The following is a 16,114-nucleotide window of genomic DNA, read 5'->3' as shown; positions in this document are numbered from 1 at the left end:
CGGCGCCCGAGCCCGAGGTCCCAGCCCCGGCGCCCACCGCCTGCGCCGACGCCGAGCTGAGCGCGCAGCTGAACCGACGGCTGGGCATCAACGAGGGCACGGCGCGGCCCCGCCGCTGCAAGGTCTTCAACCCCTACACGGATTTCCCGGAGTTCAGCCGCCGCCTCATCAGGGACCTGGAGAGCATGTTCAGAAAGTGAGCGCCCCGCGCCGCCCTGCGCCCTGCGCCCCCGGGGAGCCTGCGGCTGGGGACCCGAGAGGCGGGGGCGGGGAGGGGAGGTGGTGAGGGGGCGGGTTTCCCAGCTCTGCTTGGTGGGACCGCGTGGGATAGCTTAGGAGTTCCGGGGGTGCCCTTAGCGTTTAACCCGCGCCCCCGGACCCTGCGCGCCCCAGGTCCGTGCCGGCGCGTCTGGGAAAGCGGGATGGCCCGGCCGGGCCGGGCGGCCGAGACCCGTGGTCGCAGCTCTCCCAGCCCAAGCGCAGAGGTTCCCCAGGGGCAGCCGAGCCGGGTCCCACGCTCCCGGGTCCCGCCCCTGCGTCGCGGGGTTGCAAGATTTGCCCGCAGCGCAACTTCTAGGAAAGAGTGGCGCAGCGGCTCACCTGCCAACTTTATCTCCCAAGGGAGAAACCAGCCCTGTTGTCCTTTTATCTTTTAAAAACAAAAGAGGAAGGTTATCCTTGGCTGCCGCTCGGGGTCTGATGTACCCACAGAGGATGAGAACTGAGAGTTTGTGAAACTCCTTGCAAAAGATCAGGACGTTCCTGGAGCGAGCGTGTCTAGGGAGCCTCCTGGGGGCGTCGTCTTATCTGTTTTCCCCCTTCTTGTCTCTGGGGTAGTAGGCGCCCGTCGGAACCGGACGGGGCAGCTGGCAGCCGGTCGGACCCGGGCTCGCGCCTGTCCTGCTGTGAATTCCCGCGGAGCGGGGAGCTGCTGGCGCGCCCCAGCACCGGGCGCTGGAGGCAGCACAGAGAGCCCCCTGGAGGTGTCTTTGTGTCCTGGGAGGTCCCTGGACCCCAGTTTCCTCATCTGTAGAGAGAGGGCAGCGATGGTCGCAGCCTTTTAAGGCCATACGGTATTTTGCACACCATAAGCTCCTAACTGAGCTATTAATATTATTTCCAGAATTGAGCCAAGACCGGAAAAATGCTTGGGGGAGCGAAGGCCTCCGGCCAGGTCATACTTAGGGCGTTTTTAAAAGCGCTTGGAATGTGTTTGTCCTCCTCATGGAGGTTCTATTTAAAGGCTCTGTGGCCAGTACTGTGGGGCCAGAGCCTTGCCCCCTTCCTGAGGTTGGGCTGCTGTCCAGCCTCCGCCTCTGTGTGGAGGTCAGTGGAGGCTGGCACCTGAAGACTCCCTGCCTCCTCTGCCTCCCTGACACTCTGATTTCCCGGTCCCTGGCTTCCAAGCACCGTTCTCTGCTGTTCACTCCTGGTGGGGCTAGTTTGGGCGATTAAGGAAGGCTGAGTTGTGGCAAAAGAAAAATGCTTTTGGAGTGGAGACGAAAAGGTAATGGGTAGTTGGTTTGTCAGAGCCCCTTTGATTTATTTGGGGGTATGCTCTGGCTCCTTCCCTACCATATCCCAGCAGTTCCTAACAGTCAATATGGATTGGGGGGGGGCGCATCTTGGGGACCTCCTTCAGTTTGTTTTGAGGTGACTTGGGTTTCTTTTATTTATTCTGGTTTTTTTTTTCTTTTTTTCTGCAGAACAATCTTTGGAAGGTTAAGTTCGGTGGCTACCTAAGTGTCATAAAGGGTCCACTCAAAGGGTCTTGGGAGAACAGGCAAGGTGGCATGCGTGAGGAAGGAGGCTCTGGAACAGGGTCAAGGTCCAGGGAAGGCAGCCTGTGGTCCAGGGTCCCAAGAGAGCTGGCCGTCCAGCCTCTGCGCGGTGTCACACGGTGATTCTCCAGAGCTGCAGTGTCGGTCAGAATTCTAGGTTGGGATTTCTGTCAGTTTCAACCAAAAGTGGCATGAAAAAAAAAAAGGAGTTTAATTGGCTCATAACTGGTGTCGGGTATGGCTGGACCCAGGCGCTCAGATGATATTATCAGGGCTTAGTTTCTCTTCCTCTTAAGCCAGCTTCCTCTCTGTGTTGTCCCCATTCTCAGGTGGCTTACCCATGGTGGTGGCAGTCTGGCCACAGCAGCATCAGTCCAGTCCAGCAGGACAGAGTACCCACAGCAAAGGCCTTATTGTCTCTCTCTCTCTCTCTCTCTCTTTCTCTCTCTAGCTTTACTATTGTTTCTTACTGGCTCTGGACCAATTGCCAGGGCCCAGGGACGAGGTTGCTCTGATTGGCCAGGCCTGAGCCACGTGCCCCGCCCCTCCAGGGTGGAGGACCGCCCTACCTCTAGCTGGCGGAGGGGAAGGATGGCTTTCCCTGGCAAATCTGCGGGCTCTTGCTGAAGAAGGAGGGTCCAAAGCTGGTGGCCTGTGAATGACTTCCTGGGTCATCCTGGACCCAGATGGTGGGCCTGCTCAGGGCTGCTGCTTTGATTACCTTCAGCCACGAGTGTCCTGGCTGGACTGCATGGCTCCCGTCACCAGGAGGTGGGACAGACGCCTTCCTGGGAATCATCCTCATGTGTCCCAGAAAGCGAGAGAGGCTGAGCTGCCCCTCCGGTTTGAGTGAGCTGAGCAGCTCCTGGAGACCCCAGCACGGCGGGGGAGCAGCGTCACTTTTGGATTCTGATAGGCGTAGGGCTAACGGGCCCAGGACCTGTGACCCTAGACAAGTTACCCGATCCCTCTAAGCCTTGGTTTTCTTGCCGCCAAGATGGGCACAAGTACCACCTTGCCCTGAGGACCAGGCGGCTGCTGTGGCTACCGGGGCAGGAGCCCCTGGGAAATGCTGCCTTTCTTTCCCCACTGTGTTTGGAAAGGCCCCCCTAAACCTGATGTCCAGACTCAGTTATGCATCATGAGTGTGGGGAGGGTGGGGCCCCCTTATTCCAGGGCCAATAGCTGTGACCGTGACTGTGGGCAAGTTGCTTAACCACTGCTGGCTTTTCATCTATAGAACAGAGGCAAATTGTTCCTTTCAGGGGGGTTGTGAGAACCCGCTTTGGCTCCAGCCCTGTGTCCGCGTGCCCAGCCCCACCTTCGGGCTCTCCACCCCCTACAAAAACAGGGACTTCAGGACCCCAATGCTGGGCTCCCACACACTCAGCACCCTCCCCCTGAGCTCAGTGGTTTACCCTCAGGGCGCGTCTGCCCTATTCCCCTGGCTGTCCCCACCCCACTGGGGTCGGGGGCCCCAGGCTGGGAGATGCTTCTGACCCGGCTCAGCAGGCAGCAGTGGCTCTAGGTGATGGACAAACCCTTCCTCCCGTGAAGGGGTCCTGCTGTGCCTTCCAACTCGAGGTCAGACCGAGCTCCCTGCCGTGCCTCGGGGGGCTTCCTGCCCTTCTGCCACCTCAAGCTCCCTCCCGATGGCCCCCTGGCCCCGGGACCTGCCTGAGCCCGTCCGCACAAGGGGCCGCCTGCCCCTGCCGCCCTTGTCCTGGCTGGGGCACGCCGCCTCCACCCGGGAAGGCTGCTGTGGGGCTGGCCACTCGGGGATTTGTCGCCTGCCCCGGCCTGGCCGTGTGGCTGGCCCTCTGCTGCCTGCAGAGAAGCTCCTTGAGCCCAGCTTTGCCCACAGCGCAGCCCTGATTCCCTGGGGCCCTCTTTCCTGTTTTCTTCTTCCTGTTGTCCTGCATGACTTAAAAAAACAACAGTGAATTTTAAACCGCTGAGGTAGGTCCCCTTGAAAAGCTGAGTGCTCACTCCTTCATTGACCCCTATCTTCGGCTGCCGAGGGCCCAGCGAGGAAAGCCCTTACTGGGGCCTCCCTTGGACTCCTATGCTGCCCGGAGGAACCCTGCCCCGCTGACCCCTCCCTGACTCTCCTCCCTGCCCTTCGACAGTGTCACCTGCCACAGCAGCGGTCCAGCCAGCGCTGAAGTGTGGCCTCTTCCCCCCTTTTCCCTTTGCTTTTCTACGCATAAATTAAAGCGTAGATAAATAAGTTAAAAATGCCCAAGCACATGTCACAGACCAACTTCTTTCCCTTCGCCTGGCTTTCCAGCCCTGACCCACCGCAGAGGCAGCATTGAGGCTGTGAAGAGCATGAACATGGAGCCAGGCTTTCTGAGTTCAGACCCTGACCCTACCTCTTGCTACCTGGAAGGTTACTTTGGGCAGGTTACTGAAAAGGGCCATGCCTCAGTTTCCCTTTCTGTCAAGCGAAGATAGAACAGTACCTGCCTTGTGGGGTTGTCATGGGGATTAAATAAGCTATGTGCGTGAAGCAGTTAGCTCAGTGCAGGGCCCACAAGATTTGCATCCCTCATTTTCAGATGCTCACACAGCTGTGATTTTGGTGGATGTGCACATTTTGCATCATCCTTTTTTTTGCTCAGTGATTCAGAAGCACTTTACAATGTCTGATGTATCCTTTGAAGTTGATTTCTCCTGCAGTTTGAGCTGCAGAGTGGCGCCCTGGTGAGTAATTGGTCCCCAGGGACTGTGCCCTGCCTTCTTGCCCGTCTGGGCTCTGTCGATGGGGAGTCACTCGCTCCACTGCTGAGCGAGTGGATGAGTGTCCTCCGGCTGCTGTAACAAAGTGCCACAAAGCCGGTGGCTCTAAACGGCGTGAAGGAATTCTCTTACCCTTCTGGAGGCTGGAACCAGAACTCAAGATACCGTCAGGGCTGTGTGAGACTAGGGAAGCGGTAGGGAAGAATACTTCCATGCCTCATGTAGCTTCTGGTGGTCAGCAGCGGCCCGTGGCATAACTGGCTCATAGACCCATCACTCCAATCTCTGCCTTGTTCTATCACTGTAAGCGCAGAGCCTGATGTGGGGTTCGAACCCATGAACCGTGAGTTCATGATGTGAGTGGAAGTAGGACGCTTGACCAAGTGAGCCACCCAAGAGCCTCAAGTGTTCCTTTTTTCTTAAATTTTTAATGTTTATTATTTTTTTAATTAAAATTCTTTAAACATTTCTTTATTTTTGGGAGACAGAGGTAGAGCAAGACCGAGCACAAGTTGGAGAGAGGGAGAGAGAGAGGGGGAGAGAGAGAGAGGGAGAGAGAGAGAGAGGGAGACACAGAATCCAAAGCAGCCTTCAAGCTCTGAGCTGTCAGCACAGAGGGATGTGGGGCTTGAACTCATGAACCGCGAGATCATGACCTGAGCCAAAGTCTTAGGCTCAACCGACTGAGCCACCCAGGCGCCCAGGTGTTCTTAATGGTGTTTTCCTTGCACATGTGTCTTCATATGGCCTCTTCGTGAGGACACTAGTTGTTGGATTTAGGGCCCACCCTAATCTAGTATGACTTCATCTTAGTTTAATTTATTACATCTGCGATGATCCTATTTCCAAATAAGATCATATTCTGAAGCTCTGGTGGCTGTGAATTTGGCAGGGTTGGGTGGGGGTCCCTGTTCAACTCATTACTGCAAGTGACCAGAGTTACCCAGTCCTTGAGGCACCATGATTGCCCCTTCCTTGCCGCCTGGGGGATTGGGGGTCAGGGAGGCCTTGGAGGCCCTCAGATTTGAGGATGTCAGAGCCTTAGGCAAAAGCCACGTGTTTCCACCCTCCGCAGAAGCCGGCTCAGTCTTCCCAAAGCCCAAACCTAATGGAAATGGAGCTGCCATCTAACTACAAAGCCCAGAACTAACAGGAGCACCCTCCCCCCATCCCCTCGCCCCTACTCCTTCCAGGAGTGCACTCACTTTCAGCAAAAATTTTAGTTCAATCAGAGTTTCCAGATCCAGATTCTGAGGTCGCCTAAGTTCACTCACAGCCTGACTTGACGGGTACAGAGTGCGCCCGTTCTTTTTGTCCGGAGCTGGGATTCATGCAGCTACCACCGAACGTGCTTTGATCGTTTAAATTTGATTTTCCTACGGGGAAATGTTTTGGGATTTCTTACATTTTCAAGGTTGGGAGAAAAGAGCTGGACCCCCCCCCCCAGCCTGTGAGCACGTTGGGGTCTTGGGTGGGGGTCACTGTCTTTGCATCCCTGGTGCCTACCACACATGAGCCTGGCTGCCAAATGCTGTGTTGTAGGAGGCAGAGAATTTTCGAGTGCGTGTGGAAGCAGGAGGCATCATCAGTCTGGCCAGAGAAAGTTCCCTCTTCATTTCCAAGTGTGTTACTGGATAGCCCGAGCCAAGAGAACAGTGGCCTGATTTTAAACTCAGACTGAGAAGGCCTAGAAGAAACTGACTCTGGGTGTGTGTCCAGGGCTGTAACAGGAGCTGGTGGAGGTCAAGGCTACACGGGAAATTTTAATTACCCAGGGCTTATCCAGGGGCCTCTTTCAAAGGGAGGTACTGAGGGCAGCCACTTATGGGTAGGACCCAAATGCAGTACCTCAGGGATGCCTGAGTGGCTCAGTCGGTTTAAGTGTCTGACTTCGGCTCAGGGCATGAATTCGTGGTTCCTGGGTTCAAGCCCCGCTTCAGGCTCTGTGCTGACTGACAGCTCAGAGCATGGAGCCTGCTTGGGATTCTGTGTGTCCTCTCTCTGCCTCTTCCCTGTTTGCTCTCTCTCTCTCTCTCTGTCGCTCTCTCTCAAAAATAAATGAACATTAAAAAAATACAAACAAAAAAACAAACAAAAACAAATGCAGTATCTCAGAATGTGGCTGCCATGTTTTTGTAGCTATACTAAAAGCTTGTGTTTCAATCCCCCAAAGAAAGGGTGGGAAGAGGAGCATTTGGCTCTGGGAAAGTTATCTTTTTATTGAGAATCCGAAATGGTGATGTCATGAATGCCCCTCCAACATCTGTCACGGCTAAGCGCGGGAAGGGCGAGGATGTTGTGACCCTGTTCGCTTCTTCTGTCCCCCACCCTCATCCTGTTTATTTTTCTCCTCCTCAGTCTCCTCCTGAGGGAGGGAGAAAGGGGTGTAGACTTAGAGGACAGGCATTTGGGGCGAGGGTGGGGGGCTTCCTGCGGGGGGAGGGGAGGCAGTGCACCCACCCTCAGGTGCATCTCTTGAGTGAATGGACTTTGAAGATGAGGAAGGTGTCTCAGAGAGAGGAGAGAGCTTCTGGCTCCTGGATTTAGATTTGGAATCCCTTCCCCCGCCCTGGATTTTGCACATTTGTCCTTGCTGCCCGAGGGCGGGACAGGAGAACCCTGGGCAAGTCTGAATTCCTGGGGGGCGTTGGGCCGGAACCCAGGCTGGCCCTGGTCTCTGGCAGAAAGACACCTTAACTTGGAACTCTTTCTTCCACCTGTTCAAGCACTGGTTGTTTCCATTTGCCAAATGACATGGATTCTGACCCCCTGTGGAGGGGAGCTGGGAGGGGTCCCACGGCTCCCACAGATCATTGCCGTGAGTTTCTTCCTCCTTCCCTGCTCCTCACCTCTCTCTCTCTCTCTCTCTCTCTCTCTCTCTCTCTGAGAGTCTCCTCCACCCCATTACAGAGCCTTCATATGTTTTTTAAAAATTTGTTTGTTTGTTTTTGAGAGAGAAAGAGACCGCGAAAGCAGGGGAGGGTCAGAGAGAGAGGGAGATACAGAATCCGAAGCAGGCTCCAGGCTTTGAGCTGTCAGCACAGAGCCCGACACGGGGCTGGAACCCATGAACCGTGAGATCATGACCTGAACCGAAGTCGGTTGCTTGACCGACTGAGCTTTCCCACGTGCCCTCAAGAGCCTTCACATTTTAAGAGGAATTGAATAAAAGGAATAGGAAATTGAGTGAGTTATTGAAATCTCACATCATGCAAAAATAAAGTCCCTTTCGCCTTCTCCCTTGCGAGGTTAGTTAATAAGTGTCCAGTTTCAAAGCTGTGAGGTCCACGGGACTCTATTTATACTCCGGCCGTGTCGTACCCCTAGTCCAACTAGTAAGTAGAAATCGAAACAGCCTCCTTCCAGGGGCGCCTGGGTGGCTCAGCTCGTTAAGCCTCTGGCTCTTTCAGCTTCCCGCTTTGTAAATATGTGGGCAGCGTGTGCCCTCGCGTGCTCACGCGTGTGCTCATGTCCGCGCTCAGCCTCACCCTCACGCTCGGTGCCTGTCCTCCTCTGCATCATAGGACCCTGCCTCTGTCAGCTCCTGTGTCCCCAGAGTGCTGGGGAGCGCAGGGCCCTGCTGGCCCCCCATCCGAGCTGCTCCTCGGGAGGCCCGGGTACAGGGCATCTGAGATGCTGGAGTGAGGACCACGCCGGCCTGCAGGAAGGGACCTGTTCATGGTCAGCACTCTGCCAGGGCATAGGCTTGTTGGTTCCCAGGCTGCGTGACCTTGTGACCCCTCCCCCAGTGTTCCCCCTGGGGTCCCACAGCGTCCGTGTCTATGCCTTTGCTACCCGTAACCTGCTGTGGTGCCGTTAAGCTGCTGCTGCTGAGCCTCCTTCTTACCTACTGTTTATGAGCCATCGTTCATTTGTTCATTCATTCGGCTGAGCACCTGCTGGGTGCTGGGATTGCACATGCTGACCCAGAGGAGTTACTGCCCTTGAGAAACCCAAACTCTTAACAGTGAGCTGGGTTTTTTAAAAAGTTTATTCATAGGGCGCCTGGGTGGCTCAGTTGGTTGAGCGTCCGGCTTCGGCTCAGGTCATGATCTCACGGTTTGTGGGTTCAAGCCTCGTGTCAGGCTCTGTGCTGCTAGTTCGCTCAGAGCCTGGAGCCTGTCTTTGGATTCTGTGTCTCCCTCTCTCTCTGACCTTCCCCTACTCACACACACACACACTCTCTCTCTCAAAAATAAATAAAAAAACATTAAAAATTTTAAAAGAAAAAAACCTAAAAGTTTATTTATATATTTTGAGAGAGAGCGTGAGCAGGGGAGAGACAGAGAGAGAGAGAGAGGGAGAGAGAGAATCCCAAGCAGATTCCACCCTGTCAGTGCAGAGCCCGATGTGGGGCTCAGCCTCACAAACGGTGAGGTGAGATCATGACCTGAGCCCAAGCCAAGAGTCAAATGCTCGACTGACTGAGCCCCCCAGGCGCCCCAAAAGTGAGCTGAGTTATAAATGATGCTGCCTGACAGGGGGACTGCAAGTCCCAGAGAAGCCACCCCCCCCCCTCCACTGGTGTGCAGGACACTTGATGTCAGCCTAGCAGCCTCCTTGAGTGGCGGGGAGCCCTGTGGCCTCAGGCTGCTGCGATCAGGGTCAGGGTCCTGGTCTTTCTGGATGTAGTCAGGGAGGAGCAGGCAGCCAGGACTGGGAGGGGATCCGGATCCCTGAGTGAGGGAAGCACTGACTGAAGGCCCTGGGACTGAGGGTCCTCAAGGCGGAGGATGGCGGCTGACCGCCTGAAACGCGGTGGGGACGCACTCCACCGTGGAGGCCACAAGCAGAGGAGGTTGTAGCTTTGGTTCAGTATAGAGAAGAAAGCTTTCTCATGCTTGGAGTTGCTGAGAAATGGAAAGAATTGTCTGGAAGGTGTTGACCTTTTCTCTGGGGTTTCACTGGAACACAGGTGGTCCCACTTCTTGGGGTGAGACGTTTGCGGCAGGGCTTAGGGAGGCTGGGGGATGGACTGTATGACCTTTGAGCCCTATGGTTATAGCAGGAGCTTATTTTATATATATATATATATATATATATATATAGAGAGAGAGAGAGAGAGAGAGAGAGAGAGAGAGAGAGAGAGAGAGCGAGAGAGAGCGCGAGCAAGCGAGCGCACAAGCTGGGGAGGGGGGCAGAGGGAGCAGGAGAGAATTCAAGCAGCCTCCACGCTCAGCACAGAGCCCGATTCAGGCCTCTGTCCCACAGCCCTGGCCGGGATCATGACCTGAGCCGAATCAAGAGTCAGGCTCAGCCGACTGAGCCATGCCGGCACCCCGGGAGCTCTTTGCCTCAGGTCTTCGGACCCTCTGAAATCATGTATCGACTTTTGGGCACCCATTTGCTGAGGGCATCCAGCTTCTCAAAAGCATTAAGGCCCATCTCCCCAAAGCTGAGATCCATTGGTTTGGAGGGAACAGATTAGAATCTCACCACTAAAAGAAAACGTAATTATATTTTGTTGTAAAAGTATGATGTCCCTGTTCAAAATCTCCTTTGAATTAATAGAGCCATTAATGACCTGGAGAGCGGAAGCCTGAGGCCGGTCTACTCCAAGGGATGGCTGCCCTCAGATTAGGTACCAGTTCCTGAACATGGGTGTTGAGACTGTATATGCCCTTATGCCTTGTGTTAGTCGGGAGGCCTTTGGCTCAAGTGATGGAAAACCATGCCCTGAACTCATCGGTGAAGAATCATCTCGTATAACAGGGTGTCCAGAGGATCAGGGGGGCCCTGGGGCATGGTTGGCTGCTGCCGTCGGAGACTTGGGCTTGGTCCTCCCTACCCCCCCAGTCTTGTGTCGCCTTCAGCTGGGGGCAGGTAGCAGGATGGTGAGTTCCTCAAGGTCACATACAGCTGTAACAGAATCAGAGGCCGGAAAGAGTTAGAGTTCTTCTAAACAATGAAGAAGTCTTGGGGCACCAGGGTGGCTTGGTTGGTTGGGCGTCTGAATTCAGCTCAAGTCATGATCTTGTGGTTCGAGAGTTCGGGCCCCATGTTGGGCTCGTTTCTGGTAGTGCAGAGCCTGCTTCAGATCCTCTGTCCCTCTCTCTCTCTCTCTGCCCTTCCCCTGCTGTGCTCTCTCAAAAAATAAATAAAACATTCAAAAAAACAAAAAGACAAGTCTTTCCCAGATGGATCTCCTAAGCCAACTTCTGACATCCCCTTGGCCAGCCTTGGGTCAAGGGCCCACCCAGGCCAGTGACTGCCCTTCCCCGAGGGACAGGAACCTGGCCAAAATGGGGATTTGTAAGGGAGGAGTGGAGGGGTGGGGCCCAACAGTGCTCCTTTGGGGCCTTTTCCTGACCAGTGGACCATGGCTCTCTTGTGTCTGTCTTTGTTTTTGTATGTATAGAATGGGCTTGGATTCCCATTACTGGGACTCTTAGATGCCTGAATGTGGATGTCTTTCCTTTGAGACACTCACTGCCACCATTTTAATCAAGAGTCCCTTTGATTTTTCTTATTAATTTTTTTAATGTTTATTTGTTTTTGAGAGAGAGAGCATGAGCAGAGGAGAGGTGGAGACAGAGGGAGACACAGAATCCAAAGCAGGCTCTGGACTCTGAGGTGACGCAGGGCTTGAACTCATGAACCATGAGATCATGACCTGACCCAAAATCAGACTCTTAACTGACTGAGCCACCCAGGCATCCCTCTCCCACTTTGACTTTTGTCCCTGCCTGTGGCCGTAGATCCTGGCAGCTAAGGGTGTTGTGCATTTGGGGGTGGCGAGGGGGACGTGTCTGTGTCAGCTGCCCTCTCTCAGCCAACTCTCAGTAAAGCTCCTACTTTTGCCTCAAATAATCCTTCCGTCTTAACAATGACTGTTGGCTGAACGCCACCCACCTCATCCCTGGGTTTGGAGGCCCAACTGGCTTCCTCGGGCGGATTCACCAATTACGCTCCTAGTCTGTTTTTTGACAATTGTTAGCTGATGCCTTCCTTTTCCCAAGCCCCCCCCTCCCCGAACCTTCTTTATTCTCTTTGTCATTATGACTCTCATGTCTCTGATCTCCTTTCCTTTTAGAAGGGTCTCCAGGTGGAGACGCAGCCAGTGAATGGGACCAGCCGCCATCTTGGCTGGGAGTCACATGTGTTGATGTCTCTCCTTCCTTTTAGTGGCTTCTAGCACTGTGTTGAGGGGGGCCCCCCTCTCTTGTAGGAGGGTTGGGTGGAAGGCTAGGTAGAAGGGTATCCAGGCCTGATTTTATTTGCTTTCAGTCTTAGCCTAACTGCCCCCCGATGCTGTGAGATGAATGTAAATTCTGTGGTTTTGGAGGTGAGCCCGTGCCAGCAGCCGCCTCCCTGCGCCGGTTCCTGGTTCCAGGCCAGGCAGAGCCTTAGTGCAGGGGGACAGGCGGGGAGCAGTGCACTCCTTCCGGCCACACCGGGGTCTGATTCTGAAGTGCTGACCCCCACCTCTGGTGAATAGTGCGGCTGCCTGGTCTCCCCCCGCGTGTGGCCGCCTCTGGGTGGACGAAGCACGTTTAACCTTCTGCCGGCTCAGATCAGATTTGCAGGAAGTAGGAGGACATTGTCCAGGACATACAAGCCGCGTACCCGGGGCCGGCCCCTCCGCCCCTTCCCGGTGGGAACAGGGGACGTATTGAGGCTGCAGTTGATGCCACCTCTGGGTTGGACACCTCCGCGGGGGACCCCAGGCCGCCTGGCGCTGCTCAGGGAACACTGACTGTGCCTCGGACAGGAGTCCTGGCATCGGGCTTCTACTGACCAGATCTGGCTGCCGACCATCCCTGCTCTGTGCCGATGGGGACCTGGCGAGCTCTGTCTTGGCCTTGGAGAAGTGGTGTCCCCAGATCCTGCCCAGCGCTGCCCTGCCTCAGTGACAGGGTCTCTGTCCCCTCCCTAAATGCCTCATGCTTTGCCCACCCCACCCACAGTGGTCTTTACTGAGCACTGGGCTCCGACCCCCCCAGAGGCCTAGCAGTCTCTACCCACGGTCCCTACTGCGCACGGGCACTGCTCTTAGCGTTTGCGTCTCCTCAACAGCAGAGCATGAACAGTGGAGGGGAAGAGAGAGGGAGACACAGAATCCGAAGCAGTCTCCAGGCTCTGAGCTGTCAGCACAGAGCTGGACACAGGACTAGAACCTATAAACCGCAATATTGTAACCTGAGCTGAAGTCGGACGCTTAACCTACTGAGCCACCCAGGTGCCCTAGCCTCTCTCATTAATGTCACTACCATCCCCATCTTCTCAGGCTCCAAATCTCAGCCAGCCTTGGCACAGCTGCTGCAGGCTGCCTGACCTCCAGGCCTGGGGCAGCTGGCCTCCCCTGATCCATCTTACATGTCGTGACCTCTTGCCAGAGCCCGGATCTCATCGCCTTGCTTCCCTCTTCAGAATCCTCTGTGAGTCAGGGACAACATACAACATTCCGTAGCTCCCTATTGCCCATGGGATAAGGTCCAGGCTCGTGATAACCTGTAAGGCCGGCCCCTGCTGGGTATTGCATTCTGCTCTGTTACTGTCCCACCAGCCTGGCCATACTCTTGCTGGACTCTGCCTGTCCCCTCACCCTGACTGCACACTCTGATTTCTAATGGATTGCATTTATCATCGAGTCTTGTGACGTTCCCCTCCCTCCATTGTGTTCGCCCTGGGAATGCAGGACTTTATGCTTGAGTGGGGCTAACTTCCTCCGGTCCCCATGCCCACCCCGGGCCAGAGACAGGGTAGGGGTGCCCTGTTGTCTGTAGAGGGCTCTGAGCTCTGCCTCTGCAGCTGCACTGGGGTCCTGATTTACTGCCTCTGGGGAGCTTCACAGCTCACGGGCTGTCAGAGGAAAGGGGGCCACCGGGGGGCCATGCAGTTCCCTCTGGCAGTGTTACTGACCACATGCCATGCAGGCACCGGCCTGTAAGTGAGATGTGGAAACAGCTAAGTGACCACCTTCTCAGGTTGTCCCCAAGATCGTGTGACTGTTCGGCATGCAGTCAGGGCATTAATTAGGTCCCTCTGGTTCCAGGCCTGTGTTTTTTCCACTGCGGGCTGGTGGGTCCCATGGACCCCAGTGGAGTGGCTGGGTTTGAGGTGGTGGTAGCCCAGGGTGGGGGGAGACACAGGAAGAGGACTGGCTGGCGATGAGGTAATGGGACAGAGATGGGGACCAGGGGCCCAGAGGCTGCGGCCCCTGGTGCTTTTCCTTCCTGTTTGGAGGGACGGCTGAGTCCCCCACAGTTCACTTGGGTTGGGCCTGGGGTCCCTGGCCTCCCCTTCTTTGGGGCCTTCCTCTGCCATTTCTCTGACTCCTGGGTTTGAGGGCTGAGGAGTGGTGGGGGCGCTGCCGGGGCTGCCCCAGCCCTGACTGGGTTGGTGTGGAAACCTTGGGTTGTTTGGGGGAGGCTGTCCCCCAAGATCAACAAGGCTCCTGGGAATTCCCCGGGAGAATGAGGTTTCCGGGGGCCCCTCACGGCTTGTATAGATAGGAAGCTTGGAAGCTAAGGGGAGGCAGCCCAGTGCTGCACCTTCGCGGCAAGGAGCTGACCTTGCTCATTTTGACTGGCCTCCCCGCCCCCATCGCCCTCGGGAAGACGCAGTCTTCCAGAATGCCTTGTGGGAGCAGACTCCACTTCCTCCCTCCGGGACATCCTGGCACCTCTGGACCCGCCTGGTGACAGTGGCTCCCTCCCTGGCCTCTGCACTTGTGCTCCTGGGTCATTCCTGCTTGGCTGTCCCAGCCAGCCTCCTCCCTCCGCTCTAGCTCTGCCCCAGGTTCCGGCCTTATCACTGCTCAACAGCCTCTTTGTACATCTGCCCGCTCGCCAGGACTGGTCATTGTGCGTCCCTTCAGCTCTGGAGAGGCCCCCGGGAGACGGCGGCGGCCAGGTGGTAAGTGAGCAGGTGAATGGAATCAGGCCGAGCCAGGAGCTGATTGGAAATCAAAGACTCTGGACTCAAGCTTCAACTTAACTCCTCAGAGTCCCCGTGTCATTGTTGTGCCCCCACCCCCCTCCTTCAGAGTCTGCTTACTCTTACTTTGCACACAGTTGTAACGCTGCACTTGGAGATCTGATTTCCAGGCCTGCTCCCGGCCTGGGGCAAATTGGAGGGAAGGAGGGAGGGAGGGAGAGAGGAAGGAAGGAAGGAAGGGAGGAAGGTTCTCTCAAGGAAGAGAGGGAGGAGCAGATGATTTGACAGCTAAGGAGGACCCTCTGAAGATAGGAAATCAGAAACTCAGAGAACTGGGCAGCCACGGAAATATGGGGGAGAAATGACCGTCTTGTGACCTTGGGGCGTCCTGAGACTCATCTGGATAAGCACAGTTAGGGACCCCCACAGAGAACCAGGAGCGTCCCCAGAAAGGCCCCTGGCTTTGGGGGTAGGCTGGCACGGTGCCCTTCTCTGACTTTGAAGTGCTGGGCACCACAGGTGCTGTGAAAATGGAGGTTCTGATTCCACAGGTCTGGGGCGGGGCCTGAGGGTCTGCGTGTCTGACAATCCCCGTGACCACGGTGCCGCTGGTCTGGGGACCACACTCTCAGGAGTCGGTGCCTGCCTGTCTGAAAAGACGGTGCATGACTTCCATATGAGGCCTTTCTTTAAAAAAAATTTTTTTAACATTTATTTATTTTTGAGAGACAGAGAAAGAGCATGAGCAGGAGAGGGGCAGAGAGAGAGGGGGACACAAAATCGGAAGCAGGCTCCAGGCTCTGAGCTGTCAGCACAGAGCCCGATGTGGGGCTCGAACCCACGAACTGTGAGATCGTGACCTGAGCTGAAGTCGGACGTTCAACAGACTGAGCCACCCAGGCGCCCCTATATGAGGCCTTTCGATGTAAAGACAAGCAAGCATTTTCTGGGGCTCTGCCATCCTCCTGAGAACTGCCCCCTCCCCCGCGGGGGTCCCTGGGGAGTTTCTCATGGCTGAGCCTCGGACAAAGGCTGGCTGGCTGTCTTCTTTCTTCCTTAATGGCAGGATTATTCTGGGAGGTGAAAACCAAGAAAACCCAGGGGCCCTGTACAGTGGAAGCCGAGAGAGCAAGTGATTCAGGGAACCGGGAAGGGTAGAGCTCTGGGTGGACACTGGACACCCAGCCCTGCCCCCTTGCCGCTGGCCCCTGGTCCCCTCCCTAGTAGACCTTTGGTGGGGTTGAAGGTAGGGGTTACCGGGACCCTTTTAGCCAGGCCAGGGCTCTCCCAGGGCGTGGGCACACTGCTGTGGGCAGCTGATCAGGGACCGCCCCGCCCCGCCCCGCCCCGCCGTCCAGTGCCAGCCCCAGTCAGTAACGAGCCTTTCTGACTGAGTCCTGGGAGAGCCCGGATCCTCTCACCCAGGCCGGGCTGGGTTGTCCCTGAGCACGGGCTGCATGGCGGGTCTGCATAAGGGACCTTGGCAGGCTGTGGATTTGGGTTTCCCCCAGAAGGCTAAAAACGGTGACAGCTGTCTGAGGCCCATTTGAGCGTGGGCACGTCTTCGGAGCAGGAGCCCAGGAAGCTGTCTTCCTCGTCATGGCTGCAGACAGGCACTACTGTTAAAAATAGCTCCCTCTCCTTGGCTGCTTACCGGGTGCCAGGGGCTGGGTGCAGGCCCGTTATCTCCCTGCGGGGCACAGACAGGTCCT

The 16,114-nt window shown here is 55.9% G+C and overlaps 1 protein-coding gene across 1 annotated transcript in view; it reads left to right on the top strand.

The window, feature by feature from the left end:
• Window positions 1–16,114, top strand: part of EFHD1 (EF-hand domain family member D1) — a 41,150-nt gene that overhangs the window by 625 nt on the left and 24,411 nt on the right. Inside the window, exon 2 of the mRNA XM_029932865.1 lies at window positions 6–196. Coding sequence (XP_029788725.1) covers window positions 6–196 — 191 coding nt within the window. The remainder of the gene's footprint in view (window positions 1–5; window positions 197–16,114) is intronic.

The sequence above is a fragment of the Suricata suricatta genome, chromosome 3 (assembly GCF_006229205.1).
Source record: "Suricata suricatta isolate VVHF042 chromosome 3, meerkat_22Aug2017_6uvM2_HiC, whole genome shotgun sequence".
Taxonomy (NCBI): Eukaryota; Metazoa; Chordata; class Mammalia; order Carnivora; family Herpestidae; genus Suricata; species Suricata suricatta.
This window is presented reverse-complemented; position numbering and strand designations above follow the sequence as displayed.